General features: G+C 38.9%; 1 protein-coding gene across 3 annotated transcripts in view; it reads right to left on the minus strand.

The window, feature by feature from the left end:
- Positions 1 to 1020: 1020 nt before the first annotated feature.
- Positions 1021 to 25056, minus strand: part of LOC109008897 (myosin-17-like) — a 35432-nt gene continuing 11396 nt past the window's right edge. Inside the window, exons 7-39 of one of the 3 annotated variants that reach the window (XM_018989183.2) lie at positions 19796 to 19955; positions 19537 to 19686; positions 19321 to 19457; positions 19093 to 19239; positions 18799 to 18900; positions 18669 to 18726; positions 18472 to 18573; positions 18240 to 18277; positions 17951 to 18077; positions 17692 to 17862; positions 16517 to 16648; positions 16254 to 16363; positions 15964 to 16024; positions 14748 to 14925; positions 13829 to 14034; positions 13542 to 13661; positions 13336 to 13434; positions 12993 to 13214; positions 6075 to 6214; positions 5465 to 5582; positions 5336 to 5377; positions 5156 to 5236; positions 4879 to 5049; positions 4562 to 4717; positions 4241 to 4450; positions 2796 to 2933; positions 2609 to 2679; positions 2385 to 2484; positions 2251 to 2307; positions 2093 to 2149; positions 1907 to 1987; positions 1705 to 1787; positions 1021 to 1611 (exon numbers count right to left, since the gene is read on the minus strand). In XM_018989183.2, the coding sequence (XP_018844728.2) occupies positions 1488 to 1611; positions 1705 to 1787; positions 1907 to 1987; positions 2093 to 2149; positions 2251 to 2307; positions 2385 to 2484; positions 2609 to 2679; positions 2796 to 2933; positions 4241 to 4450; positions 4562 to 4717; positions 4879 to 5049; positions 5156 to 5236; positions 5336 to 5377; positions 5465 to 5582; positions 6075 to 6214; positions 12993 to 13214; positions 13336 to 13434; positions 13542 to 13661; positions 13829 to 14034; positions 14748 to 14925; positions 15964 to 16024; positions 16254 to 16363; positions 16517 to 16648; positions 17692 to 17862; positions 17951 to 18077; positions 18240 to 18277; positions 18472 to 18573; positions 18669 to 18726; positions 18799 to 18900; positions 19093 to 19239; positions 19321 to 19457; positions 19537 to 19686; positions 19796 to 19955 (3949 nt within the window). In that variant the 3' untranslated portion in view covers positions 1021 to 1487. Of the gene's footprint in view, positions 1612 to 1704; positions 1788 to 1906; positions 1988 to 2092; positions 2150 to 2250; positions 2308 to 2384; positions 2485 to 2608; positions 2680 to 2795; positions 2934 to 4240; positions 4451 to 4561; positions 4718 to 4878; positions 5050 to 5155; positions 5237 to 5326; positions 5378 to 5464; positions 5583 to 6074; positions 6215 to 12992; positions 13215 to 13335; positions 13435 to 13541; positions 13662 to 13828; positions 14035 to 14747; positions 14926 to 15963; positions 16025 to 16253; positions 16364 to 16516; positions 16649 to 17691; positions 17863 to 17950; positions 18078 to 18239; positions 18278 to 18471; positions 18574 to 18668; positions 18727 to 18798; positions 18901 to 19092; positions 19240 to 19320; positions 19458 to 19536; positions 19687 to 19795; positions 19956 to 25056 lie in introns of all 3 variants that reach the window. The other 2 variants (XM_018989174.2, XM_018989191.2) reach the window with 2 other exon arrangements.

The following is a 25056-nucleotide window of genomic DNA, read 5'->3' on the forward strand; positions in this document are numbered from 1 at the left end:
AAGAGAAAAATAAAAATATTTTCTTTCATTTCTTACCTTTTTGAAAAAACAAAACAATACAATACGAGTAACGGGTGGTGAGGAAGGACGATATAGAATCCGACTTGAAATTTGAAACGGAACGGGTAACATGTTGGGGTCCGAGGGGAGAAATCGGGATGTAATATGGGGGGAAGGGGAAAGACGTAATTTTGGGAAGCGCAGGGGGGTGTTTTGATTACAAATAAATTAAAAAAATCAATGTGTGAAGGTTGCTGAACAGTAGGCGATTAAGTAGCATTACTCTATTACCCATAGCGTCAATGCCACCCAAGTTTGGCCAATGCGCCCAGTCTAAAATGTACTTTTCTTTTCTTTTCTTTTTTATTTCAAAATATTTTTAAAAAATAAGAAAAATATAAATACACTAATAATAACTTACTTAACTATTAAGTAAAATAAAATATATTAAAAAATAAAATAAAATACATGAACAATCAAATTGAAAAAACGAACTTAAGGGCATAGTATCATTTTCCTTACCCACAAGTCACCCATCTTAATACCCCTCTCATCCAAACACATTAAGCAAAATTTTGGATAGTAAATTTAGATAAAAATGAGTTAATATATAAATTAAAAGTTAAATAAAATATTGTTATAAAATTATTTTTTAATATTATTATTTTTAAATTTTAAAAAATTAAATTATTTATTATATTTTATATAAAAAATTTTAAAAAAATTATAATAAATAAATAAGATGAATTGAAATGAATCAAAAGAATTTTGTATCCAAACGGGCCTAATTCTGATATAATTGCAACCAGAATTTATGGGCTTTTAAAATTTAACGTTTTTGCTTTTAATAGGGTGCTATATCCACAGTCTTTTTTTGTTTTTTAATTATTATTATTATTATTTGGTACAGTACTCACCCTCTACAAAAATTCATCTTTACCTGTTTTAAAAAAAAAAAATTCAGAAAATTCAAGCCCTGAGATGTGCAGAGATTTCGTTATTTCAAAAACCGAAAAAGAATATTGCATCATACAACAAAATATTAGTCTATTGAATATATTCTATTTGCTTTCAGATACAACAAATGATGACCTATGACATGAATTTTGCAGTTACTAATTACAAAGCAAACCCCACTACAAGAACTGAGAACCCAACAAGAATAATAATAATGGAAGCATTAAACAAAAACCACCACTGCCTGCATGACAATGGCTACAGGGACACCAATGCCCCACATATAACTGCACATTATCACATTAAAACGTGATAATGGCTTCTTAACAAATACCCCCCCTCATGTTGATATAACCGGAGGGGCGAAAATGAATTGACCCAGACGTCAAACCAAGAAACCCGCCTAGGCTTGATGGACTATGTACTATACACATGAACAACAACAGAAAAGAAGATTATATGCACAGGTTTTAGCACATCATTGACGTGTAGATCCCACGGGCAGACAACCGAAACCATGATTATGATCATCACTCTGCACGTGAAAGTAAAAACCCAAATCCCGAGTTTTCACGAATTAAGGGAGGAGGATCGATGTCTGCTATATCTACTTGTTGCATTGACTTGGAGATGTCATCCACAGAGAACGGGATACTACATTGAAAGTATAAAATGTAAAGACAAAAGGTTGTATATTCGAATGGAGAAAGATATCAATGGAAACGGAGTGTAATGTAAAAACAGTACCTTGAGTCATCATCTAATAAGAAGGAACTACTAACAGCATTGCTAGAGTCCTCTGTCATCATAACTCTCATGCTCGAAATAACCTGAAATATTAAAGAAATTTTTGCATGACATATTCATATCTGGATATGAACAGAACTTTCTGTCACACCAAGGCAATGATGGATTAACAAATGTCCAGTGCTAATCAAACTCGACTTACATCAGTAGACACACTATGTGTGCCATATTTGTCATCCCAATACATTGTACTGATCCTGTATAACTGTTGTATGCTGAGCACCTGAAGAAGCAAACAAGAAGCAACCTCGATAAAAATAACAAAAAGGGAAAAAAAATACAAATAAAAGCATACTACTAAGTAATTTAAGTGAAAAGAGGCACTAACAGGACAAAGCTCCTTGGTTATTTCATTCAAAGTCTTCTTCGGCTTTTGATGTATAACCTGAATTGTTTAGAAATTGAAAGAAAAGAGTTGGTAAGGCAATATGAAATAATGAGATGGCTGAGTTATTTCGCCTGAAGGCTTGTACAAATGAATCTTACTAGGAATCCAACAGCCTGCCTAATATGCTTCAGTTCATCCCAAGCTGAGCCTGCATACTGTACACGAGGATTCCAGGTAAGATACAAAAAAAAAATGCAGGAAATAAAGGTTACACAATTTGAATAATTCTCACTTCCTCAGTAGCCCCGTAACACCACTGTTCTAGTTCAGCCAGACCCGCTTTTACATACTCCCCATTACTGAATGAACAACACTCACGCCGCAGAAGAAGACTGCAGCAGCAAGTAAATTTTGAGTTTTATGGGAATTACAGATATCCCATGACTGCAATATATAATAAATGAAGAGTAAATGCAATAGGAGAGAAGCGAAGAGGAGAGTGATGGGTGCATCTACCTGTTGAATAGCTGAACATTGATGAAAGAGAATATCTGAGTGAACACTTTACGGACTAAGAATGGGGGCACCTGTAAAGCCAGACCATATTAGAGAATAATACTGTTCCAACAAAAACACAATTGTAGACATTTGTATTTATAAAAAAAAAAAAAATTGTAGACATTTGTGAAACCAAAGATCTCACATAGTTTGCTTTCATCAACTGCAAAAAGTTGTTTAAGCTTTTAACAATGCTCTGCCAATGTGCAATTAAAGCTTGCTGAGCAACAGCGTTAGCTTGGGAACGCCCTTTCACTAAACTTCCCCGTGATGTCCTGGGTGCCTGCATAATATTTTACAAACATATTAAAACAAAGACATTTTTGCTCCTATCCTACTTGCCACTCCCCTTTATTAAGTGGGATCAACACATATCAAAACAGATAATGGCACCCATAAACTTTTTATGCATCTTCCCCTATAATGAATGCTGTGTATTGGGAAATTCAAGTTACCAATAGTAGATAATTACCCGACTATCATGCATCAATTGTCCAAAATCTGTCTCAAAGAGTCTAAAATGCAAGAACATTCTTATAATCTTATTCTCATTAAAAAACAGGAAATTTGAAAATGGCACACCAGAATATTAGTATTTGGGCTTTGGAGTCATATATATTGAAAAATAGTTTACTGAATGGGAAAAACAATTTGAATGTCTCTCACCAAACATCAAAATTAACTGGTTAAAATACAAAGAGTTACAAGTAGAAGAATTAAGTAGTGAGGAAGCCAAAAAGGTGAGTAATGGAGAGTCAATACCACAATAAGATGAATAGTCTTTTTCTTTTTAGCGAAAAAGTAGTAATAATAAAATAGTAGAAGAGGCCAAGTGGTGGGGAAGCCAAAGGGGTAACTGATGGAGAATCAATAACTACAATAAGATGAAGAGTCTGTTTTTCTTTATTGATTAAGTAATCATGAAATGGTGGAAACCTCTCATCTTCAAAACTTTTTCAAAACCTAAATATCTAAATATATAGAGTAAATTAGATATTGTGGCTCAATATGAGCAAAGCTCAGGCTCCAAAAATGATATATTTTACAGATTGGTGTGAGTGATTTTGTGTCACAAGGGTAAAAAACTGATTTTCCTTGCTGACACTCTGAGGATGCCATGAGTTTCCTTTAAGCTAAACAAACCATCACTTTTGAAAAATAAAAATAAAAAACCTCTACTGCTATTTACAATTGCAAGATTATTATAACAAGCAATCATTAGGCTGCTTCAATCATCTGTATTACAGTTATAAAAAAGATCTGTTTTACTATCTTCAATTGCAGTTTCTTTTACAGTCTATCAGAAGTAATATATATGATTGCCACCGGGTGTCCGGGACAACGTTCCAACTAATCTCAATGGTGCACAAGCTCTTGGCAAGAAGTTTTCTGCAAGGGCACCTTGAGTAATTCAAGGGAAAACTTCCCTACTCTGATGGCCCCAAGAGTTTCGAACCAAAGACTTTTGAGTTTATACGGCTCGCCACAGACCACCACACCACCCCTTGGGGTAAAAAATATATAATATATATATATTGAAAAATAGTGATATCAATGGTAGTATAAACAACAAAGAGCTTTTAGAACTACCTGGATACATAATCCAAGTAATGGAGAGATCTCTTTCTTTAGATTGTCCCTTATCATTCCATAAATCTTCTCAAGGAAGGCAGTAAGCTGCTGCTTAAACAATAATGCCGGATACTTCGCCTCAACTTGCCGCAAGTCATCAAGTCTACCAAGCCCTCGACCACTAAGAAATGATGAGAGCCCTGCACTTTGAGGAGATGACCGTAACCCCTAGAATTCACATGACGGAAAAAGGAAATAAAAGAAGAAGAATAAGAAATAAAAATAACAAAAAAACCCCAGAAGAAACTACATGTACGAGGTTACATGAATGTTTCATACTTGAGACACCCTTCCAAAAAGAGAAGCTGTTGCACTTCTCCGCCGCTGTGGAGTCAAACTAGCTGCTCCACTTGCTTTGAGCGTGTGTTGGAGCAGAAACAATAAAGTTGATGTATTAGATAACCAATAAGCTAATACATCATTATTATCTGGGACCTTCAATACGCAAAACTCACCAGCATTAATAACTTCAAATGATATGTCAGAAGAAAAAAGAAAATATTACTCAAAAAGCAAAGGCAGATAAGAGCTGAAACTCAAAGGTAGGGTAAATTGACATATGCATACATTTTAAAAATGATAAAACCGCAACCTACCTCCAAGGCTGAAGCTATTGTTTGAATGATACGATCAAAAACACTAGTTCTGTCAACTTCAAATGACCTCCAGTGAAGAAGGCATTTGTATATGACACTAGCAGCAACTGGTTTGCCCCCAGAAAATCCCAAATCTTGAGATATGCATTTAATCAGAAGGTCCTGGTTATCCTGCATCAGAAAAGCAGAGTGCAAGAAACCAGTTAAAGAAGGAAAATAGAATACCAAGAAATTTTTATGTATGCTTTTGAGGAGCAGACTGTTTCACGTATGTCACCTGTTGCTTCTCATTAAGAGATTTCTGTGGTTTCTCCTCTGATTCAGGCCCGCGCGCATTTGAGACAGCATGAGTCATATCCTGAAACAAAATGCAGAATCAGAATTGACTGCTCTTCCATCCCCACGAATTTCTTAACGACTTAAATATTAAAAGGAAATGATCTCTCACTGAAGCAACCTTGGCTTCTCCATTTAGAACATTCCCATTCTCTGGTGTTCTCTGTAAAATTCAAGAAATAAACACATTTCTACAGATTTGTATATTACATGCAAAGAAATTGTAAAAAAAATGACAATTCCACTATACCTGAATAATCATAGTCTTTGGTCTCGTAGACAAAGGTTTGCCAGTTGGTGACAAGGTCAGTGCCTGCTGTCGAAGTACTTGATTCTCGGACTCTAAATTGGATAGTTTGTCTTCTAACCTGAATCAAATGGATATATCAACTTCACAGACATTTTTAAGGTTTTAGGCATTAAAAATGTTTACGTAGAGAGAGAGATTTAGACCAATATGCTCCTGTATGCATACATTAACACAAACAGAGAAGTGCACATTTCTAGATCAGAGGTGAGAGGATGGGAAGCCTGACTTAAAAACAATTGATAGACAAGTTGGAGTAGAATTCCTTACAAAATAATGAAAACTGAGAAACACGGTAATCAATGAGCAAAGTGTGAACTTGCAGATACATTTCAGTGTCACCACTAGGTTAATCTCTCTCTCTCTCTCTCTCTCTCTCATGTTGTTTAACTAGACAACAGGGGAGGACAATCACGGTCACGTTAATGCAGCTGAATCAACTAAACATACTGAAAAGAAGGGTGGATTCAGTCAACCAGACATGCAGCTCATTGTCTGCATCACATGAGAACAACAGTTGACAATTGCACAAGTCTCACTAGTGTTTACAAACCTCTGCACAGATTCCTGAAGCTGATCCACCTTTTGTTCTGCATCTTCAAGTTTTTTGGACAGCTCTGCATTTCTAGCCTCAGAATCTGTGCGAGCTTTCCTGGCTTCCTCTGCTGTCTGCCTTTCAGATAGTAGCAAAGCCTGCATAGCGAGAAAGATTCATTTAGGTAGCGAACCTCCAAATTTCTATCTCTAAGTTTAATACCCTAGATTGTGTGATGGGAAGCGGTGAATGGCATTCCATATTGCTTGGAAGGGAGAAGTTTAAGTCCTTTATAATAATTCCATTATAATAATTCCAAGGGGCTCCAATTGGAACATTCACTAATCTTTTTGGAGTATGGGCCTAGATGTGGCTCGGACCTTCCTTAGATTGTTACAAATGGTATCAGCATCAATTCCAACCAGAAGTGTAGGACTTGAATTGTGCCATACATGATGGACTTGGCCCAATGAGAACATCAGGGATTTTAGGGGAGAGATTGTAATTCTCCGGATTGTGTGTGTAAGGTAGTGAATGAGATTACACATTGCTTGTGAGGGAGAAGTTCAAGTCCTTTATAATGATTCCAAAAGGCTCCAATTATAATATTGACTAGCATTTATGGAGTATGGGCCTAGATGTGGCTTTGGTTTTCCTTGGGGCAATACACTAAGTCACTCATACTTAATCATTCTAATTAGCATAATGAGATGATGACATGAGATTCAAAATCTTCAACTTTTTCATCTTATCATTACTTAATCATTACAACCTTTAGAAACTTCAAAACAAAACAAAAAAATCAATACAACTTTTTCAAATTTCAGAACAAAAATAATTTTAAAAAGATTATATTCAATCAATTTTTTAACTTTATAATATTTTTACTTTTTCTCTTTGCTTTCCCAAAATCAAATAAAACATCTTAACTCAAACTATTCACTATTATTCACAAACCATTTCACTAATATTCACAAATTTTTTTTTTTTTATAAGTAATAAATTATTTCATTGATAAAGAAAGTAGGCATAACCCAGGTACACTGGAAGTATACATGTGAAAACACCTATTTAAGAACTAGAAACAGTTACAAGGAAATCATGGAAGCTAAGGCCATTCAAATCTAGAGCAATGGCCCACAAAAACAAAGTCTTCCAGAAAAAATTCCTAAACTCTTCCATGGAGCGCTCATGATCCTCAAAAAGCCTCTCGTTTCTTTCACACCAAATACACCAAAACATACAAATGGGAGTCATCTTCCACATAGCCTTGATCTGTGGTGTTCCAGTGATCCCTCTCCAGCTTGCTAACAGTTCCACCACCCTGCCAAGCATTACCCAAGCTATTCCCATTTTGCTGAAGAAATAACTCCAAATATCTCGAGTAAAATCACAATGTAAGAGTAAATGATCCGTCGTTTCACCACTATTTCTGCACAAACAGCACCAGTCCGTGATGATAAGGCCACGACGTCTAAGATTATCTATGGTCATAATCTTCCCTAGAGCTGCTGTCCAAACAAAGAATGCTGCCTTGGTTGGTGCTTTACTCCTCCATATGGTCTTCCATGGAAAATTATGCCTTTGTTGCATAGTAATAGAGTCATAGAAGGAGCGTACCGAGAACTTCCCTTTCCTAGAGGGTCTCCATTCCAACGAATTTTCAGTTGTGGCCGCAATAGGAGTGCTGTACAGCAAGTTCAAAAACTCCACCAAACAAGTCACTTCCCAATCATGAGCATCCCGAGTAAAGCTAATATTCCACTCATGTGAACCTTGGTTAATTACCCGCAAATCAGCCACCATAGCTTCCTTCTCCCTTGCAATACTGAAAATTGTGGGATAAGCCTCCTTCAAGGCCATGTCTCCCACCCACACATCCTTCCAAAAGCTGATCCTACTCCCATCCCCCAAACACAACCGAGTATTACTAGCAAAGGAGCATCAACCTTTCCGTATATACTTCCATAGCCTCACTCCATAAGACCCCCTACCTTCTTTAGAAACCCAATCCCCTCATTCACGACCATACTTCATGTCAATCATCCCTTTCCATAAGGCTCCCCTCTCATTGTTATAACGCCACAACCATTTACCTAACAAGGCCTTATTAAAATCTCTCACATTCCTAACCCCCAAGCCACCATCCCTCAAGAAGAACATACCTTGTCCCACCCCACCAGATGGAATTTAAATTCATCTCCTATTTCACTCCATAAAAAGTCCCGTTGAATTTTCTCCATTCTAGTTGCAATACTTACAGGAAGAGGAAATAAAGATAAGTAGTATGTGAGAAGGTTGGATAAAGTACTTTTGATAAGCGTGATACGCCCCCCTTTAGATAAATACAATCTTTTCCACCCGGCTAGCCTCTGCTCAAATTTTTCCAGCACCACCTCCCAAATTGTCTTAGCTTTGAAGGAAGCCCCCAACGGAAGTCCAAGGTACTTCATTGGCAACAAAGAAACCACACAACCCAATATGTCAACCAACCCTCTGATATTGTTTACATCACCAACCACAACCATCTCCATCTTAACAAGATTAATCTTCAACCCGGATACCGTTTCAAAACAAAGTAGGATAGCCTTCAAAGATTTAATATACCCTACATTTGCCTCACAAAATAGCAAGGTGTCATCTGCAAACAAAAGGTGAGAAATAATGGTAGAGCCGTGGATATCTCCTACTGAGAAGCCAGTGAAAAAAACCTCCCTCTACTGCAGCCGACACCATTCTACTTAGCGCCTCCATAACTAGAACAAACAAGAGGGGTGACAATGGATCACCTTGACGTAGTCCTCGCGAACTATTGAAGAACCCCAATGGGTCCCCATTTACCAAGACTGAGAAGCGAGCTGTTGACACACAATACCTCATCCATTTCGTCCATCTTTCCCCAAAACCACATCTCCCCAACATATAAATCAGAAAATCCCAATTAACATGATCATAGGCCTTTTCTATATCTAATTTGCATATAATACCTGGAACTCCCGACTTGATCCTGCTGTCCAAACATTCATTAGCTATAAGGACCGAGTCCAAAATTTGTCTCCCTTTCACAAAGGCATTTTGTGACTTAGAAATGATCTTCGTCATGACCGAACTCATCCTATTAGCAAGGACTTTTAAAAGTATCTTATAGACACTACCCACAAGACTAATTGGCCTATAATCTTGTACCTCTATTGCACCAGCCTTTTTAGGAACTAGAGCAATAAAAGTAGCATTTAAACTTTTCTCAAATTTGCCATAAGTGAAGAATTCCTGAAAAACCAACATTACATCCTCCCTCACCACTTCCCAACAAGATTGGAAAAAAGCCACAGTGAAACCATCCAGACCTGGAGCTTTATCTTTATTCATTTTCCTGATTACTTGTTGTACCTCTTCCTCTTCAAATGGTCTTTCCAACCAGGCCGAACTATTTTGATCAATGGCCTCAAAGGCTAAACCATCTACAGTAGGCCTCCAGGTCTGAGATTCTGACAACAGATGTTCGAAATGGGCAGCCACATACTCCTTTATCACAACCTGATCTGAGGATGCACCACCATCTATATTCAGGGACTCAATGGAATTGAACCTCCTATGTGCATTAGCAACTCGGTGAAAAAACTTTGTGCATTTATCCCCTTCCCGAAGCCACAATACCCTTGACTTTTGCCTCCACGAGATCTCCTCCATTAGAGTCAGACGTTCAAGTTCAGAAACTACTTGATCTTTTCCGTTGTTCACATATTCTACACCCTCCAAGCTTTGTAATTCTTGAAATAAGCTCTTCTTCTGTATAGTTACATCACCAAATACCTGTTCATTCCATGTCTTCAAATCCTTCTTCAAAGCTTTCAACTTTCCAGCCAATACATTGCTCGGATTACCCTCAAAGCAGTATGAATTCCACCATTGTTTAATCAAGTCCACAAACCCCTCCGTTTTTAACCACATATTCTCAAACTTGAACGGCCTTCTACCCCCTTGAATGCCACCACAATCTAACAAGACGGGGAAATGATCTGAACATATCCTTGGGAGCCTTTTCTGGCTTAAGTCTGGATATTGTAGCTCCCACGAGGGAGAAATGAGGAATCTGTCTAGTCTTGACCAAACTTGATAATTAGACCAAGTATAATCACCTCCCATTAGAGGTATATCCATCAAATCTAACTCAAAAATGAAATCCGAGAAATCCACCATAGCTTGATTTTGTCTTCCCCCCACCCCTCACCCCCTTGATCTTTCGCTGAGAAATCTTGTCACGTTAAAATCCCCACCAATAAACCAAGGAGCCTCCCACCAAGAGCATAAGCCAGCTAGCTTATCCCAAAGCAACCTCCTCTCATTGTCTAAGTTAGGGCCATATACCCCAGCAAAAGCCTATACGAAGCCATCCTCAATATTTTTATACAAACACCCCACCGAATATTCTCCCACAAACTCATCAATATTCTCCACCACCCTCTTATCCCAACATCACCAACACTCCACCCGAGGCCCCTTTCGAAGGTAAGTATGCTCAATCTACAAATTGACAACTCCAAATACTCCGAATAATTCTTCTATTGATAAGCTTCAACTTTGTTTCTTGCAAGCAAATGATGTCCAACTTCCATTGCCTTAATAAGGCTCTTATTCGAAGGCGTTTATTAATTTCATTCAGTCCCCTAACATTCCAACTCAGAATTTTTGGCTTCATTTATCAACTGTTCCAGCCCTCCCCTTGTTTCTACCACGACTTGCACTTCCCTCCTTTCCATCGTAATTAATGGACCACGTCAACCTCTTCAACTCCCTCTCCCTTTTTGACCCTGCACCTTGATGTCCTGCCTCCATGGCTATAATCAATGCCTTGAACTGCCCTTCATAGCCCTCACACGAGATTCCCATACAACTTTGCAATTCTTCTACCTTTTTCAACACCCAATCAGAGGACACACTAGGAGGGATCATACTTATAGGGATAGGATCCTCTCCTGCTGACTCCTCCCCCTCTTTTGAGTTTACACAAGGATCATAAAGCATCAATTGCTGCCCTTCATCTAACTCCCCCTTATCCGACGTACCCCCACACACTATAGTCTCACCGTGAGTTGAATCTGCCCCCCCACACTCCAGAGCAGCAGAATGATCTTCTCGGACTCCCTCCAAAGGCTCACCGTGAGCCATATCTGCCCCCCACCACCTTAGTTGTACCTGACCCAAGGGAGACAGGTCAAGGTGTGTGACAAGGCTCGCCGGAATAGTCTGAGGCAACCCACCCGACGACGGCCCTCCTTGAGCACCCCTCGAACCTTCCACTTCAACAATACACAGTTCCTCTGCTACGATTTCCCCCACCTCCACTTCTGGCAGCCGTAAGACCACCGACCGACCACCACCACCTGAGTCGCCGGAAGTGGTCAGCCCTTTCTGTGTCAGACCCGACTCATAACTCGGGCCCGGAGTAGGCGTATCGGGTACCACTGGTTCACCCGATACACTGCCCGAAATCAGGCCTCTCTGCTTCTAGACCTTGCTTGGGCTTCTACTTGGGCCCGGCCCATGAGCTATCTTCTTCCCCTTCCAGTCTTCTTCATGGCCCACAACATTCTTCTTTCCAAACTAATCCCAACACAAGCCTTCTTCCCGTATGCTACCTTCCTCCCCTGCTGGAACAAATTTCCTCTTATCATCACTTGGACCACAGCCCACTCCCAGTCCCAAGCCCATTCGTCTTTTCTCCTCTGCACACTGTAACAACCCATTGATATTCCGTTGCAACAAATCTATCTGACCTTTCATCTCCTGTAGTGGTCGCAACTCCTTTTCCTCAAACAAACCGACAGCCACTCTATCACCTTTCTCTCGAGCCTGCACCCCCTCATAAGTGGTGGCCCTCCTTTGCAGGCCTGCTCCACCTCTTGAGCATGTCAAGGTGTCAGAACTATGGCATCCCCTTGTACTGCCTTTGTGTAGCAGTGCCTCCCGGTATGACCGAAATGGTAGTTGTTGTGGTGGCTGAGACACAGGACCACCTGTCCATGCAACCTCCCTCATAGTCTCCCCCAGCTTCCTCCACCCCCTTCCCTCCCTATCTTCTGGTATGAATAAGAAGTTTCGATACCCATCTTCACCATATTCCATCAATGCCATGAAGGAACCTCTTGAGTTGTGACGCCTTTGTGCAACATAGCCCTTATCTCCTTCCCTATGGGCAAAATAAAAGTCCTTCCTCACAGTCTTTAAGCAATCCTCCAACGCTTTGATGAACCACCATGCCGTGCCTATCCCTAGTCTAATCTCTTTCACTACCTTCCATCCTTTCTCAATCAAATAAATAAACCTCCCATCCCTTACTACCTCAAAAACTTTAGATTTAATGAGAATCTGCTTCACAGTACCCATAACTCACTACAATCAATCACTAACTACCACTACATACACCAGAAGACTAATCGTTGGAGTACTGCTTCACAGTACCCACTCCAAGTGTCCAATCGAGCCCTAAGACTAATGCGAATATTGCAATTCTCACGTCAATTCAAATAACTCAAGCATGTGGTACATACAGCTTTATCAATTCATATTAAGCCAACGAACAGAAGAAATCCACGTGTATATGCAATAATGAAGTTTCATATCACTAGCTATTAAAATGTAATTCAACATGTAATTAAATTAGAATGCAAGTCTATTGTGGTGTGTAAATTAGAAGTACAATTGAACATGAACTAGCTTCAAAAGATTGGAAATTGCAGTACTTCTCCATTAAAGAGACATGTCCATCAAGATTCATTATAATCTAGCTATTCTAGTCTAGGAAGACAATATGTATACATATCAACACCACAGTAGTTAAGAATTCACGGGAGAAAACACTAATCATACATCCAAATAACTCATGGGAGAAAACCTAATGCATACAATCATTATCATCCAAGCTAGATTGCGTACCTTTAAACTCTCCACCTCAGCGGTTAAATGATCAATCTTTTCCATATCTTGGATTATAACTGGAGTCTCCTTAACGACTGGAGGAGCTTCTTCAATAGCTTTCCGAGTAGCTTCTCGTTCTTGGATAACCCTTGCATTTGCTTCTTCTACTTGTTTTTGCATTGAATGCAAAGCATCCTGTAACTTTGCAATTTCCTGGACTTTTTCCTCTTCCAAATCAGTCTGATACAATTCAACATGTAATTAAATTAGAATGCAAGTCAATTGTGGCGGGTATAGTCTCACTAATCCACATCATAGCTTACTTGATGTTGAAGTACAATATAAAAGAAAATGAAGTTACCCTTAATCTCTTCTCAAGCTGCAAACGCCATGTAAGTTCTTCCACCCGCTTTTCTAATTTGTCTTTTGCTTCTTTAAGGGCCCCAGTTTCTCTTGCAGCCTGTATGGATTTACACCAATAGTCACCGCATGAATTATTCCTCCGACACAATGTCTGACACACTGCATCTTACTGCAGGAAAAAAACAAGATTAAGGAATATGATACCATTTTGAGCTTCCTGAGCTCTCTCCGTGCAACCCTTCGCCTCCAACCACACTGAGTAACTAGTGCGGCCTTCTGGAGATTCTTATAATAAGAATATGCTATGTGGCCACGCAAATGAGCCTGAAATCCATCCAAAAAACTCATTCATTCAATATTAAATTCTTTCATAAGTTCCAACCAAAATTAAGTGCTAAGTAGAGCTCGGTTTTGCAGCATGCATACAACACTTGCAAGATCTCCGTTTCCATATTCTAAGAGAGTATATTTAGAGATATGTGATATATGACCTGGACAATAATTGCAGCCTTAGTTTGTTTTCTGAATCTGAATTCATTGCGAGCAGTCATTGCCCTTAACCCTGTTTGCAATGTGATTGCAGACAACCGAACTTTTAAGTAAGATTTTCTGACAATGTATCTTCGGAAATTCTTCTGCATCATCAAAGCTGCTGCTTCTCGACGTAATTGCTCATAGAGTTTCCGAGCCAATATACCTGATAATAATCAAGAACAATGGGCTTTTTATAATATGAATCTGGATTCATAGGCTAAAAGAGGCAGCAAATAGAATACTAATATGTACGGTGCAGTCTCCTTGCCACAAATGCTATTTTAGTAACCTATTTAGAAAATAATGCCAACATTACTATGTCCAGCATATTGGTTAAAATAATGTCATAAGAACTATACAAGCTTTAACCTATAAAAACCTACATAAGCTTTATGCATTATTAAATAATTATATGCTTCTACATCCCTTCCTTTTTTCTGAGTATTACATCCCGTATTATTGAACCACCCCTCCCCCAACTCACACGTGCAACTAACCTGCACACAAACAACCAAGCACATGCCTTGAGCTGAAGATTTGCTCAGTTAGCTTTGAGCTTGGTTAGTTAAGTTTGAAAAGGTAAATTATGGAGGTGGTTATATTTTTTCTTTTTCCTTTAAAAGTAGTTCTAGAGGAGGTTTTCATTGTAAAAGTGTTTTAAAAATCTGATGATTAGACATGTGGAATCATAAGAAAGGGCAAGGTATAGAGTTTCATAGAACTTCCATACTAATCTAAATTGCAAACGAACAAAATCAAAGAAACAACAACTAAACAAAAATACCATGTGAATTCAAATCTCTCAAAATAAATTGTTACCAGATGTTGGGAATCAACGTACTAAGCAGCATTGGTACAAAGACAACTTGAAGATACCTCGCAAACATGACTGCAATTGAATCGCAGCTTTACGTATTTCGAGGAACTCCCTCCGTGCAATATATGTACGACTTTGTCTTTGAATGATTCTAGCTGCATTTCCAAGCACCTCTGCTCTTCTTGCATCCAACTCAGCCATCTGACCAGCTCGCAAGAAAACTTTTGTCTTGCCAATCTGCAAAGCCATGTTGAACAAAGCATGGCATTAGAAACACACAGATGGAGAAAATGCCTCACACACATTCCCGAAATATTGATAAATAACTAAGCATGTATAAATAAAATAGAACAACCATTTAGAAACCTCAATATAAAATTTTAGGAAATGTCGAACCCACTGCTGGTATAGACAACATTAAAATGTGGAACCCACATTTATCCCTACCAGCATTAGCATAAGGACAGGTTTTGTTTTTGTTCAACTCATGTTGGAAACCTCTGTTCATATAGACAAATTTTAATCCCATCTCGCCAGCAGAACTTCACAAGTCTTTTGGAACTTTCAATATACTTCTAGAATGAAGGGTATTGATAAATGACTAGGCTTGTGTGTGAAAAATAAAACAATTTTGAAATCTCAATATACAACTCTAAAATGTGCTTAGCTTTGAAAAGACATTTACAAATCACAAGAAGATTCCTAGACAATGGGCTAGGTGACTGAGGCAGCCCACCCTGAGCAGCCCCCCTATTAAGGCAGGAACACAAGGCTGACAATCACAGAAAACGAAGGATGGTCTATATGTCCCTACCAGCATCAGTTTAAGGACAGATTTTAGGTATTTTCAACCCATGTTGGAACCCACTGTTGGTATAGACAAATTGTAATCACATCTCTCCAGAAGAATTTCGAAAGACTTTTGGAACGTTCCGTACACTTCTTAGAATGAAGGGAAGTCACATAATAATAGGGAACTTTAAGGAAAGAAAATGGAATATGATAAATTGCTGCAAGGATTTTGGCAATGCACGTGAGTGAGGAAAAGGCAATCAGATATTAGTGACAAGATATTGGAACAAAATCAAATACTCAGGTGGGAATTGGCTCCATCTAACCCAAGTTTTAAGCTTATCCTAATCCAACCTTGTCCTGATGCATCCGGACAGGGATAAGAAGTTGTACCTATGCAGTGAATGGAGTCCTGAGCCAACCTGACCCCATTACAACCAAGTAGCAACATCGAGATAAGTCACCAAGGGGTACGTGAATTACCTGATAACCTTTCAATCCTTTTATATCCATAATCATCTGACATGCAACTTTCTCGTCATAGCTGTTCATGAAAAAGTTATGACAGTTATTTGAAAAACAAAAACATACTGTAGCAAGAATATACGGATCTAAAGAAGGAATAAAAGAAGTGACCTGAAAGAAAGAAACACATGATGTGCCATAAGATATTCAAATTGTTAACTTGTATGTTCCATTAGATATTCATAATTTACTCAGAATTAGGGAACTTAGTAGCCATAAAATCTCGAAAACAAAAGATCTATGCTTACTTTCCATCCAAAACTTCAGGAGCAAGAACACCAAAGCGGTGAAGAAACTCATAAAATGTTCGCCTTGTAGGATACCCAGCACAGCTGATTCTAATTGCCTCAAGAACACCCTACAACAAATCATGAAGACACATGGAATCCACTTAATGGACAGGATTAGAAAAAAAAATGTATGCTTGCAGGTCTCACAAAAAATAAAATAAGTATAAAAAATTTTAAAATGAAAAAACAAAAAGCAAAAGGTATGGTCAGAGTATACATACACCACAGCGTAATTGTTGGATAACATTCAGGTTCTCAAAGATAGCAGGCTTGAGGACATTGTTTGGCTTCACACATCTGATGTAATGAGGTTCCGTCGAACTCAAGGTCTCCATCAAAGATTGAAGTTGTAACTGCATTTTCAAGAATACTTCTCACTATTTTTAAGAAACGAGATATATTCAAAAATTCAAGTTGAGAATGAAACCGACATATTAGACGCTTAAATTTGCTTGATAAGGTTAGTGCATCTCTACCTATAAGGTAGCATGATCACCTTTTCAAATTAAGAACTAAAAGGATATGATTGAAAGTTGAAACAAATCTTTTGGTACAGCCCAGCTGCAAGCCCAATGTCATGTGATGAAAAGGTGAGGAAGAACTAAAAGGGCCACAATAAGGATATATACCTAAAGTGAAAATCATTAAATATTGGCTGGGTAGCGTTGTAAATACCATTACATGATTCCTGATGCATCTTCTCTAGGGTGTGATGCCTAAAAATCCCAGGTGTTATGCTTAAAGGAACCCAGCATGACACCAGGTTGATTTTTATATTATTGCCTTTTTATACGCAAGTTGAAGTTTATTAATGCTCTAAATGGTGTTGCCCGACATGACATATAATGTATTCCAGCCTCCACAGATGTAATCATTCCCTATCAACAAACTCTTCACCCGAACATCCAAACACTTAAATCCAATAAATCACTTCAAATAATTTCTGGGTTTTGAAAATTTGTGGCCACCAAAATTGAATAGATTTTGACTTCAAACAAACCTACTCTTCTATGTTGGCTAAGTTTCAGAACTGTACTATATTGCTTATAGTTCTCTCTAAGATGCATCTGAGACTAGACTATCCAACATCAATTCTATCGACTCTTTTAGGTAACTGACCCCTGAAGCAGCCATACCCATGGCTCCCTTTCCCAAAACGTGTCCAAAATATTATTAAATTATATCTATTTCTAATTAAGGTGAATGTTTTAAGTGTGGAACAATTGTTCAGATTGGTTAACTATGCTATTCTAGTTAATTTGGTACCATCCACTCTCTATACAGGACCTGAGTTACAAGGTTATCTTCGTAAGGCATTTGAACTTTAGAACGATAAAGTCAACCAGCACCAAATAAAGCATTCACTTGATACAGTTGTCCAGGAAGAGTAGAATACCTTAAAGCGAGAGCCAATGGAAGAAAACTTGGATGACTTTGATGATTCTTCTGGAAGTGGAGGAAATAGACTTGCCACAAAAGAGCACTTTGAAGCAGTCAACAGATCCTGATGTTCAGCCACCACATAATCTTTGTTTTTATCAAGGAACAGATCAGCCAGATAATTTACCTGGAAAAAATTTAATCTTTCAGCATATATTATATTGAAGTTAGAGTATAGATAAATGGAGCATGCCTAAAAGGGAAAATATATTTACCTCTCCTGCATAGTGAGAAATAGTAAAACTAGTACGAGACAGCTTAGGCTTGATAAACCGCTTATTGTTTTTGAATGTTTGGTACAACTTCTGAGCAAATGTTTCATGTGTGGATTTAGGAAACATGCTGTGCAAAGCAGTAAAACAAACATGAGTATGAAAATAAAGGATTTGAAGGTGCAGTTATCACCCTCATAATAATAAATTGGAGACGTTCATCATAAACTCATGTCCAGATAGGAATCTGGGCCCATTGAATTATGAAGCTATGAAAAAGTTAGCTGCTTACCAGGCTTCATCCAGAAGTGCAATAATTCCTCCAGGTTTCTGTAAGAAGATCAAACAACTCAGTTGTAACGAAATGATACTAGAAGAACAACATATGGATGAAACTTGGTTTGTTATGAAGAAATGCACAGCAATGGGAAGTATGCCAAACATATAAAGCTATCAAGCAAATGATATTCTTCACATAAATAGATATAAAATAAATTAACAAGCAGCAACTGACAATAAAATACCTTCTCAATCAAATCCAAAACATCTTGGTTATCGACAAACTCTATGTAACTCCAATTGATTTCTTCTTTCGTATATTCTTCTTGTTCCATTTTGAAGACATGCTGCAAATGTTCCAATTACCACAAAACCTACAGTAAGTGAGGGTAGAAGTTTTAACCAAAATCGGGAGCATGAACAATGCCAAGTATTATCAAACCTGATTGAAATGTTGTTGCAGTTTCTCATTTGTAAAGTTGATACAGAACTGCTCAAAACTATTGAATATGGAAACTTGTTAAATGTAAGGCTCGATTCACTGCAAATGATATTTAATTTTCATTGCATACCTATTTTGCTTAAAACTCTCGAACCCATAAATATCAAGAACTCCAATTAAGGATTTTGAGTTTGGATCTTGCCCAATCGAGTTGTTGATTTTGTCCACAATCCTGTACATAATGATAAAAAAAAACTTGTTACAGCCCAAAAACCAAGCAAACAGGACTTAAAACACAAACTTATTTGTCCCTTCGACATGTGAATGCCATGTATTCCTATTGATAATCAGATCATGTAATGCAGGGACCGTGCAAAAATGCAAAAACACGCACAAAGAGGTAACATGAAGGAAATTCTATTACCAATCAAACAAACGAGAGTAGATGGTTTTAGCTAATGCATCCCTGCTACCCAATGCAGCAACAGGATCAAGAGTTCTTGTAATAACCTCTTCTGGTGTCACCATTACACGCTTAATCAGGGCATCTTCCAAGCTCTTGGCATCACACCTACCACACAAGGTATATGACTTGAATAAACAATGACACAAATGCACTGTAAATGAAGAAAAAGATTTTAACAGGGCATACTCAAGCAGTTCGGCTGTCACATTAAGATGGAATCTAGACTGCTTATCTTTAACGACAGAAGAGTCGATCTCCTCTCCCTTTGCAAATTCAATATTTCCAAGATGCAGAATTGCAGCTACAACCTTAAAAATTGCCTCCTGAAAAGAAAATTATATTACAAATAATCTGAAGGCAATATAATACAAACTATTTCTTAGAACCAGTGCGAAGACTGACCTGCTCTTCCTCACCGATTCCAACTATATCCATGGCCCTTCTGGTGGCAAGATACTCTTCTCTATCATCTAACCCATCCAGCTCATAACAGGTGGATTGATTTAAGTAATGGAACGATTTAGGGTCTTCCAACTTATACTTCTCTCTATCCTAAATTAAGAAAGACAATGGCAATGGCTTGTGATTACAGGCATAAGGGGCCTTAGATGCACCCTTGAGAACATGGGCACATCTCAATGAGAAAATAGAGGATAATTACCTCAGGTGGTGCTGCACAAAGAAGGTAAAAGCAATGGTAGTTTCTTTCAGGATTTGAAATTTGGCAAACACGAGACCTTTCGAGCAAGTAAGTTCGTACAGCAGCCCCAGATATCCTCCCACTCTTGTCAAACTGGATCTCAACAAACTTACCAAAACGACTGCATTGTGACATCAGGATAGACATAAAGATGAGCCCCACTGCATAAGTTGAACTCATACAAACAACATTCATGAACATTAACCGTATCATAACTGAGCTAGGATAGTAAGTGACATTAATGGCCAGTGAAGAATCCAGAGTTGTCTGTCTACTTAAGGTTTCGTTTGGTTATTGAACTCAATTGAGTTCAGCTGAGTTCAGTCTAATTTTAAACTGAGTCTAACATCCAAACACTCAACTCTCAAATTACTAAACTCATAACAACTTAAAACCTTCTTACACATAGGACCCAAAACCTTTTTCAACTTAAAACATCTTAATGCATAGGACCCACAACCTTTTTCAATTTTCCATAAAAAGTATTAAACTCATCTAAACATCCAAACACACTTTAAACTCAGTTTAGATGGGTCCCACATAATTCTCTTTACTACTCAACTCATTACTATGCATAAATAATTCAACTCAGTTAAGCTCAGTTCAACATCTAAACGCAGCCTAAGTGTTCATCTTTTATATACCAGTGTCCTTGGGCTATGCCTTCAGTGTTTTTTAATAAAATACTCGATTACTTGTCAACAAAAAAAAATCCAAAGTTTCCAGAACTGAAGCAAACCATCAGTGAGGATAACGGAACAACAAACTTATCCCAGTCCATTTGATTAAACCACTAATGTTTTAGGGACAAAGTGGGGGTTGATGGGAGAACACATTACCTTTTCATCTAAAGCTTCCCCAAGCTCCTTATATACCAATGTTGTAACATGAGAATGCAACTCAAGAATATTAGGACATAATTGGTTAATGAGATTTTTTAGATTTTTTTTTTTTTTTTGAAAAATTTAGAGATGATTTTTTATTTAGTTTTGTGGAGGTAGATAGGAAAATTTGCATAATTTTTTTAAAGAAGTTTTGTATTGGGAGTTGTGAAAGTGGATGGGAAGAGTTGAAAAGTTGTTTAAATATAATTTTTTTAGGAGATGCTTAGAGAATGAGATGAGAATAGAATTTTGTGAATAATAGTAAGATGGTTTATAAATAGTAGTGAGATAGTTTGAGTTAAGTATTGATTGGGTTTTGGAAAATGAGAGAAAAATTTGAATAAAAAATATTATAAAATTAAAATATTGTTTTTTTTTTATAAGTAAAAATATTGTATATATCAAAAGGAGAAACCAAGTACACTGAATGTATACAAGAAAACACCTTGCCCAAAATGACCCAACAAGCCCCTAATGACCCAAAAAGCCCATAAAAAACCAACCCAAAGTACATCAGACCCGACCCCAATCCTTGTTTCCAGTAGAACTAAAACTCTACCCGAACACCAACCCCAACACCTTGATTCCCGTCTTCACAATACCCTCCCTTTAGACTTCCCTCTAGTTGAACTACCACCTTTAGTGTCGTAGTTGATTGTCGAAAAGAGACGCTGTAACTCTCTACTTTTCTTAAAGCTTGATTTGGTTTCAAGTGTGCGGCTTGCCTCGATCGCAGTAATTAGTTTGTTAAATTGGTCTTCACATCCTCCATGTGAAATTCCCACGAGCTGCTGAATCTTGTTAACTTTAGGCAGAATCCAATCTGCTATTGGAGGAAGAGAGACCAGGGGAGCCACAATATCCCCATCAACCTGCACTCCCGACTCTAGACATTCCTCTACACAAGGCACCAACGCCAAACCCATTGGTTCTCCAGTACCTCCATTGGTTCTCTCCAAAGGTATCGGGGTCCCCCATTGGAGATTCTGAGTTGACAACAAGTCCCTTCACCTCTGGGATGATAGCGGATCCTACATCTCCTTCAAACCTCGGCAGTACACATTTTTCCTTCAACTCTAATGAGGGAGCCATAGTTTCTTCAGGGACCAAGGGTGTAATACCGACTATCGATCTATCCTGTGTTACACGAGGCGAATGACATTCCATTACTGATGTCTCTACGCCAATACCCGATGTAGACCCCACTTCAAATAACCCAGATTTCCTTTTGACCCGCCATACTCTCCTGGATCTGGTTATAGGGACAGGGCCGAATCCGATCTTCCGTTTTCCTTTTTCTAAGTTTAAAGGATTCGGGCCTATCATGTTTCTTACCACCCTGTTGCCTCCAGCTGAAAGCCAATCTATTTTCATAAACAAGAAAGTTATCGATGTCTTCAACTCGACAAGTGGGGTTTCCATCTCCTTTAGAGAATTGTGCATCTCGACAAGCTGGTCTTGAGGTGTGATTGGCAGACCCCCCACACTCTGAACCCCCGAAGCATGTCCCGTCTTTAGAGCTGCCGCATAGGATTGCCTCGCCACCAAGGATGTACTTGGGTCTTTCTCCAAGTTCTCCCTCCCTACCACACCACCTTGTGCTTCCAAGCCGTCACTCCCTCTCTTACCGAAGGAAAAATGGCGCAGCACCTCCCCCATCCTTCTCCAACCACTGCCCCCTCTTCAGGAATGAAAATAAAATTCCTCCTCCCCCCACCACCATACTCCTCCACCACCATATAACATCCGCGAGCATTCGAGCAGCGATGCGTTGTGAAACTACGTCGACCTTCCCGGACAATGGAGAAAAAATCTTGTTTCTTATCCTTAGTACACGCTTCTATGGCCTTGGCCAGCCACTGCACTGTTGTCGAACCCAAAACCAACTTAGATATCACCCTTCGACTCCTTTAAGTAATGGCCAACATGCTCCCCTCCTTTACCAGAGTAAAGGATTTAGATTCTATGGCCAACTCCATAGAAGAACCCATACTGACCCACTCCCCTTCTTCAACAACCATTCATCGTCTCAGAGAAACCAAATAAGAAATCCGTTGGGAGCTGCAAGCACTGCGAAGTTGCAGACTCCAAATCATGCTCATTGCAAGCACTGCAGAGTTGTTTCCAGCTGCAAATCGTGCTCACAGAAGACATCGGAGCACTCGTCGGAGCCCTCAGGGTCGAAGACACGACCAACGAAGCCTTCGGGAGGATCGTCGAAGTACTCTGAGAGGCAAAACAGCGATATCTAAGACGCCGGAGGTTGAACCGACGCCGGACAGCCCTCAGCGAAGTCGCCGAGGTCCGTCGGCTTTATATGTGCCGACGGTGCGGTGTGTCTCGCCGACAAAGGGTGGGTGGCAGCAGATCTGGTTCCTTAGGGTTTTCACGCTTCGTATTGTTTTCTCTCTCCTCTGGACCGATGCCGGACGGCCCTCAGGGAAGTCGCCGGGGCCCGTCGGCTTTGTCTGTGACGACGATGAGAGGTCACTCGCCGGCAAGGGTGGTGCTGGCTTCCTTAGGGTTTTACGTCCGAGAGAGTTTTTCTTTCTGCTACCTATCTATGTAAGTTAAAATATTGTTATAATATAATTTTTTTAATATTATTTTTGTTTAGGGATTTGAAAATGTTGAATTATTTTTTGTTTTTTGTTTAAAAATTTGGGAAAGTTGTGTCAACGAGCAGCCTTGCTATCCATAATTCTTCTTTCCTTATTTCAGCTTTCCTTATTTTACTTATGCTTGTACAGTTCGCATACGATTTTGACAGAATATAGTTTCCATCTGTGGGACTAGAATCAAGGCTAGAATCATTTGGGAACTTATTTTCTTTCCATGTATTGCATTCTTGTAAAGTCTATATATGATATACAAAACACTCAAGGCCATTGATTCGGCCATTACATACTATTTTGACATGGTATCAAGAGCCGACTGCTAAGTTCATCGTTTCCTTCGATTTTTTTTCTGTTTCTCAGTTTTGGAGGTGTCTTTCTTGTGTTTTGGTGAGGTCTGTGCTGCTCTTGGTGTTTTTCGGCACCTTCTGTTTCTGCCTTGGTGTGTTTTGGCCTCTTCTTAGTCTTTCGACACCTTCTGCTTTTGTTCTGGGTGATTTTTCGATAGCTTCTGTTTCTGGTCTGGGTGTTCTTTTTCTCAGCAGCTTCTGTTTCTGGTCTGGATGTTTTTTTTCGGCAGCTTCTGTTATTGGTCTAGGTGTTTCAAGTCTGGTGGGATTTCGGCTTGGTCTGGGTAATTTTTTTCGGCAATTGTTTTTGGTCTTTGTGGCTCTCGATAAAGCACTTTGAGTATTTTGTGGATCTCGGCTTATTTGTTGAACAATGTTATTTGCCATGGACTTCGCACCAGTGTGGATCAAATTTACGGGCAAAAATTACTCTACTTGGGCATTTTGGTTTGAACTTTTCCTCAAAGGAAAAGACCTTTGGGGTCATATTGATGGCACGGATGTCGCACAAACATCCAACACTGACAAATCCAAGGAGTTCGGGTCTTATCCTTCTTGGATTGTGCTTGATGCTCGAATCATGTCTTGGCTTCTTGGTTCGGTGGAATCCCATATTGTCACCAACTTGCGTCCTCATCGCTCTGCTCAATCCATGTGGCCTAATCTAAAGAAGGTTTATCATCAAGATAATGATGCTCGTCGCTTTCAGTTAGAGCATGCGATTGCCATTTTTCAACATGGCAGCCTTTCCATCCAAGACTATTACTTGGCATTTCTGACTCTTTGAAATGAATATATTGATCTAGTTACAGCGGATGTTCTTGTTGCCGATCTTTCAACTATTCAACATCTTCACAAGACTAGTCAGCGTGATCAGTTTCTTATGAAACTAAGCCCGAAATATGAATATGTTCACTCCTCTCATGTTCCTTCTCTTGATGTTTGTTTTGGTGAGTTACTTCGTGAAGAAAAACGTTTGAGTACTCAAGCTACTTTGGAGCAATCTCGAAGCAGTTCAGGAACTGTGGCTTATGCTGCCCAAGGACGAGGACCGCCTATGCATTCTAAAAACTTGCAGTGTTTTTGCCGCAAGGAATATAGGCATATTGCTGCCAATTGTCCCAAGAAATACTGCTCTTATTGCAAGAATGGTCATATTATCAAAGAATGTCGTATCCGCCTCCAGAATCGTCGGGCTCAAGCATTTCAGACTTCTGTTATTGCACCTCAAGCAGTGACTTATGTGGCAAATGCCTCTTCTCCAGGTGATTCCTATGTTCGTGCACCTCTTACAGCGAATTACTGTACACCCGAAATGGTGCAACAGATGTTAATTTGGACATTATCAGCAATGGGGTTCCAAGGTAATAATT

This window comes from Juglans regia, chromosome 1 (assembly GCF_001411555.2).
Source record: "Juglans regia cultivar Chandler chromosome 1, Walnut 2.0, whole genome shotgun sequence".
NCBI lineage: Eukaryota > Viridiplantae > Streptophyta > Magnoliopsida > Fagales > Juglandaceae > Juglans > Juglans regia.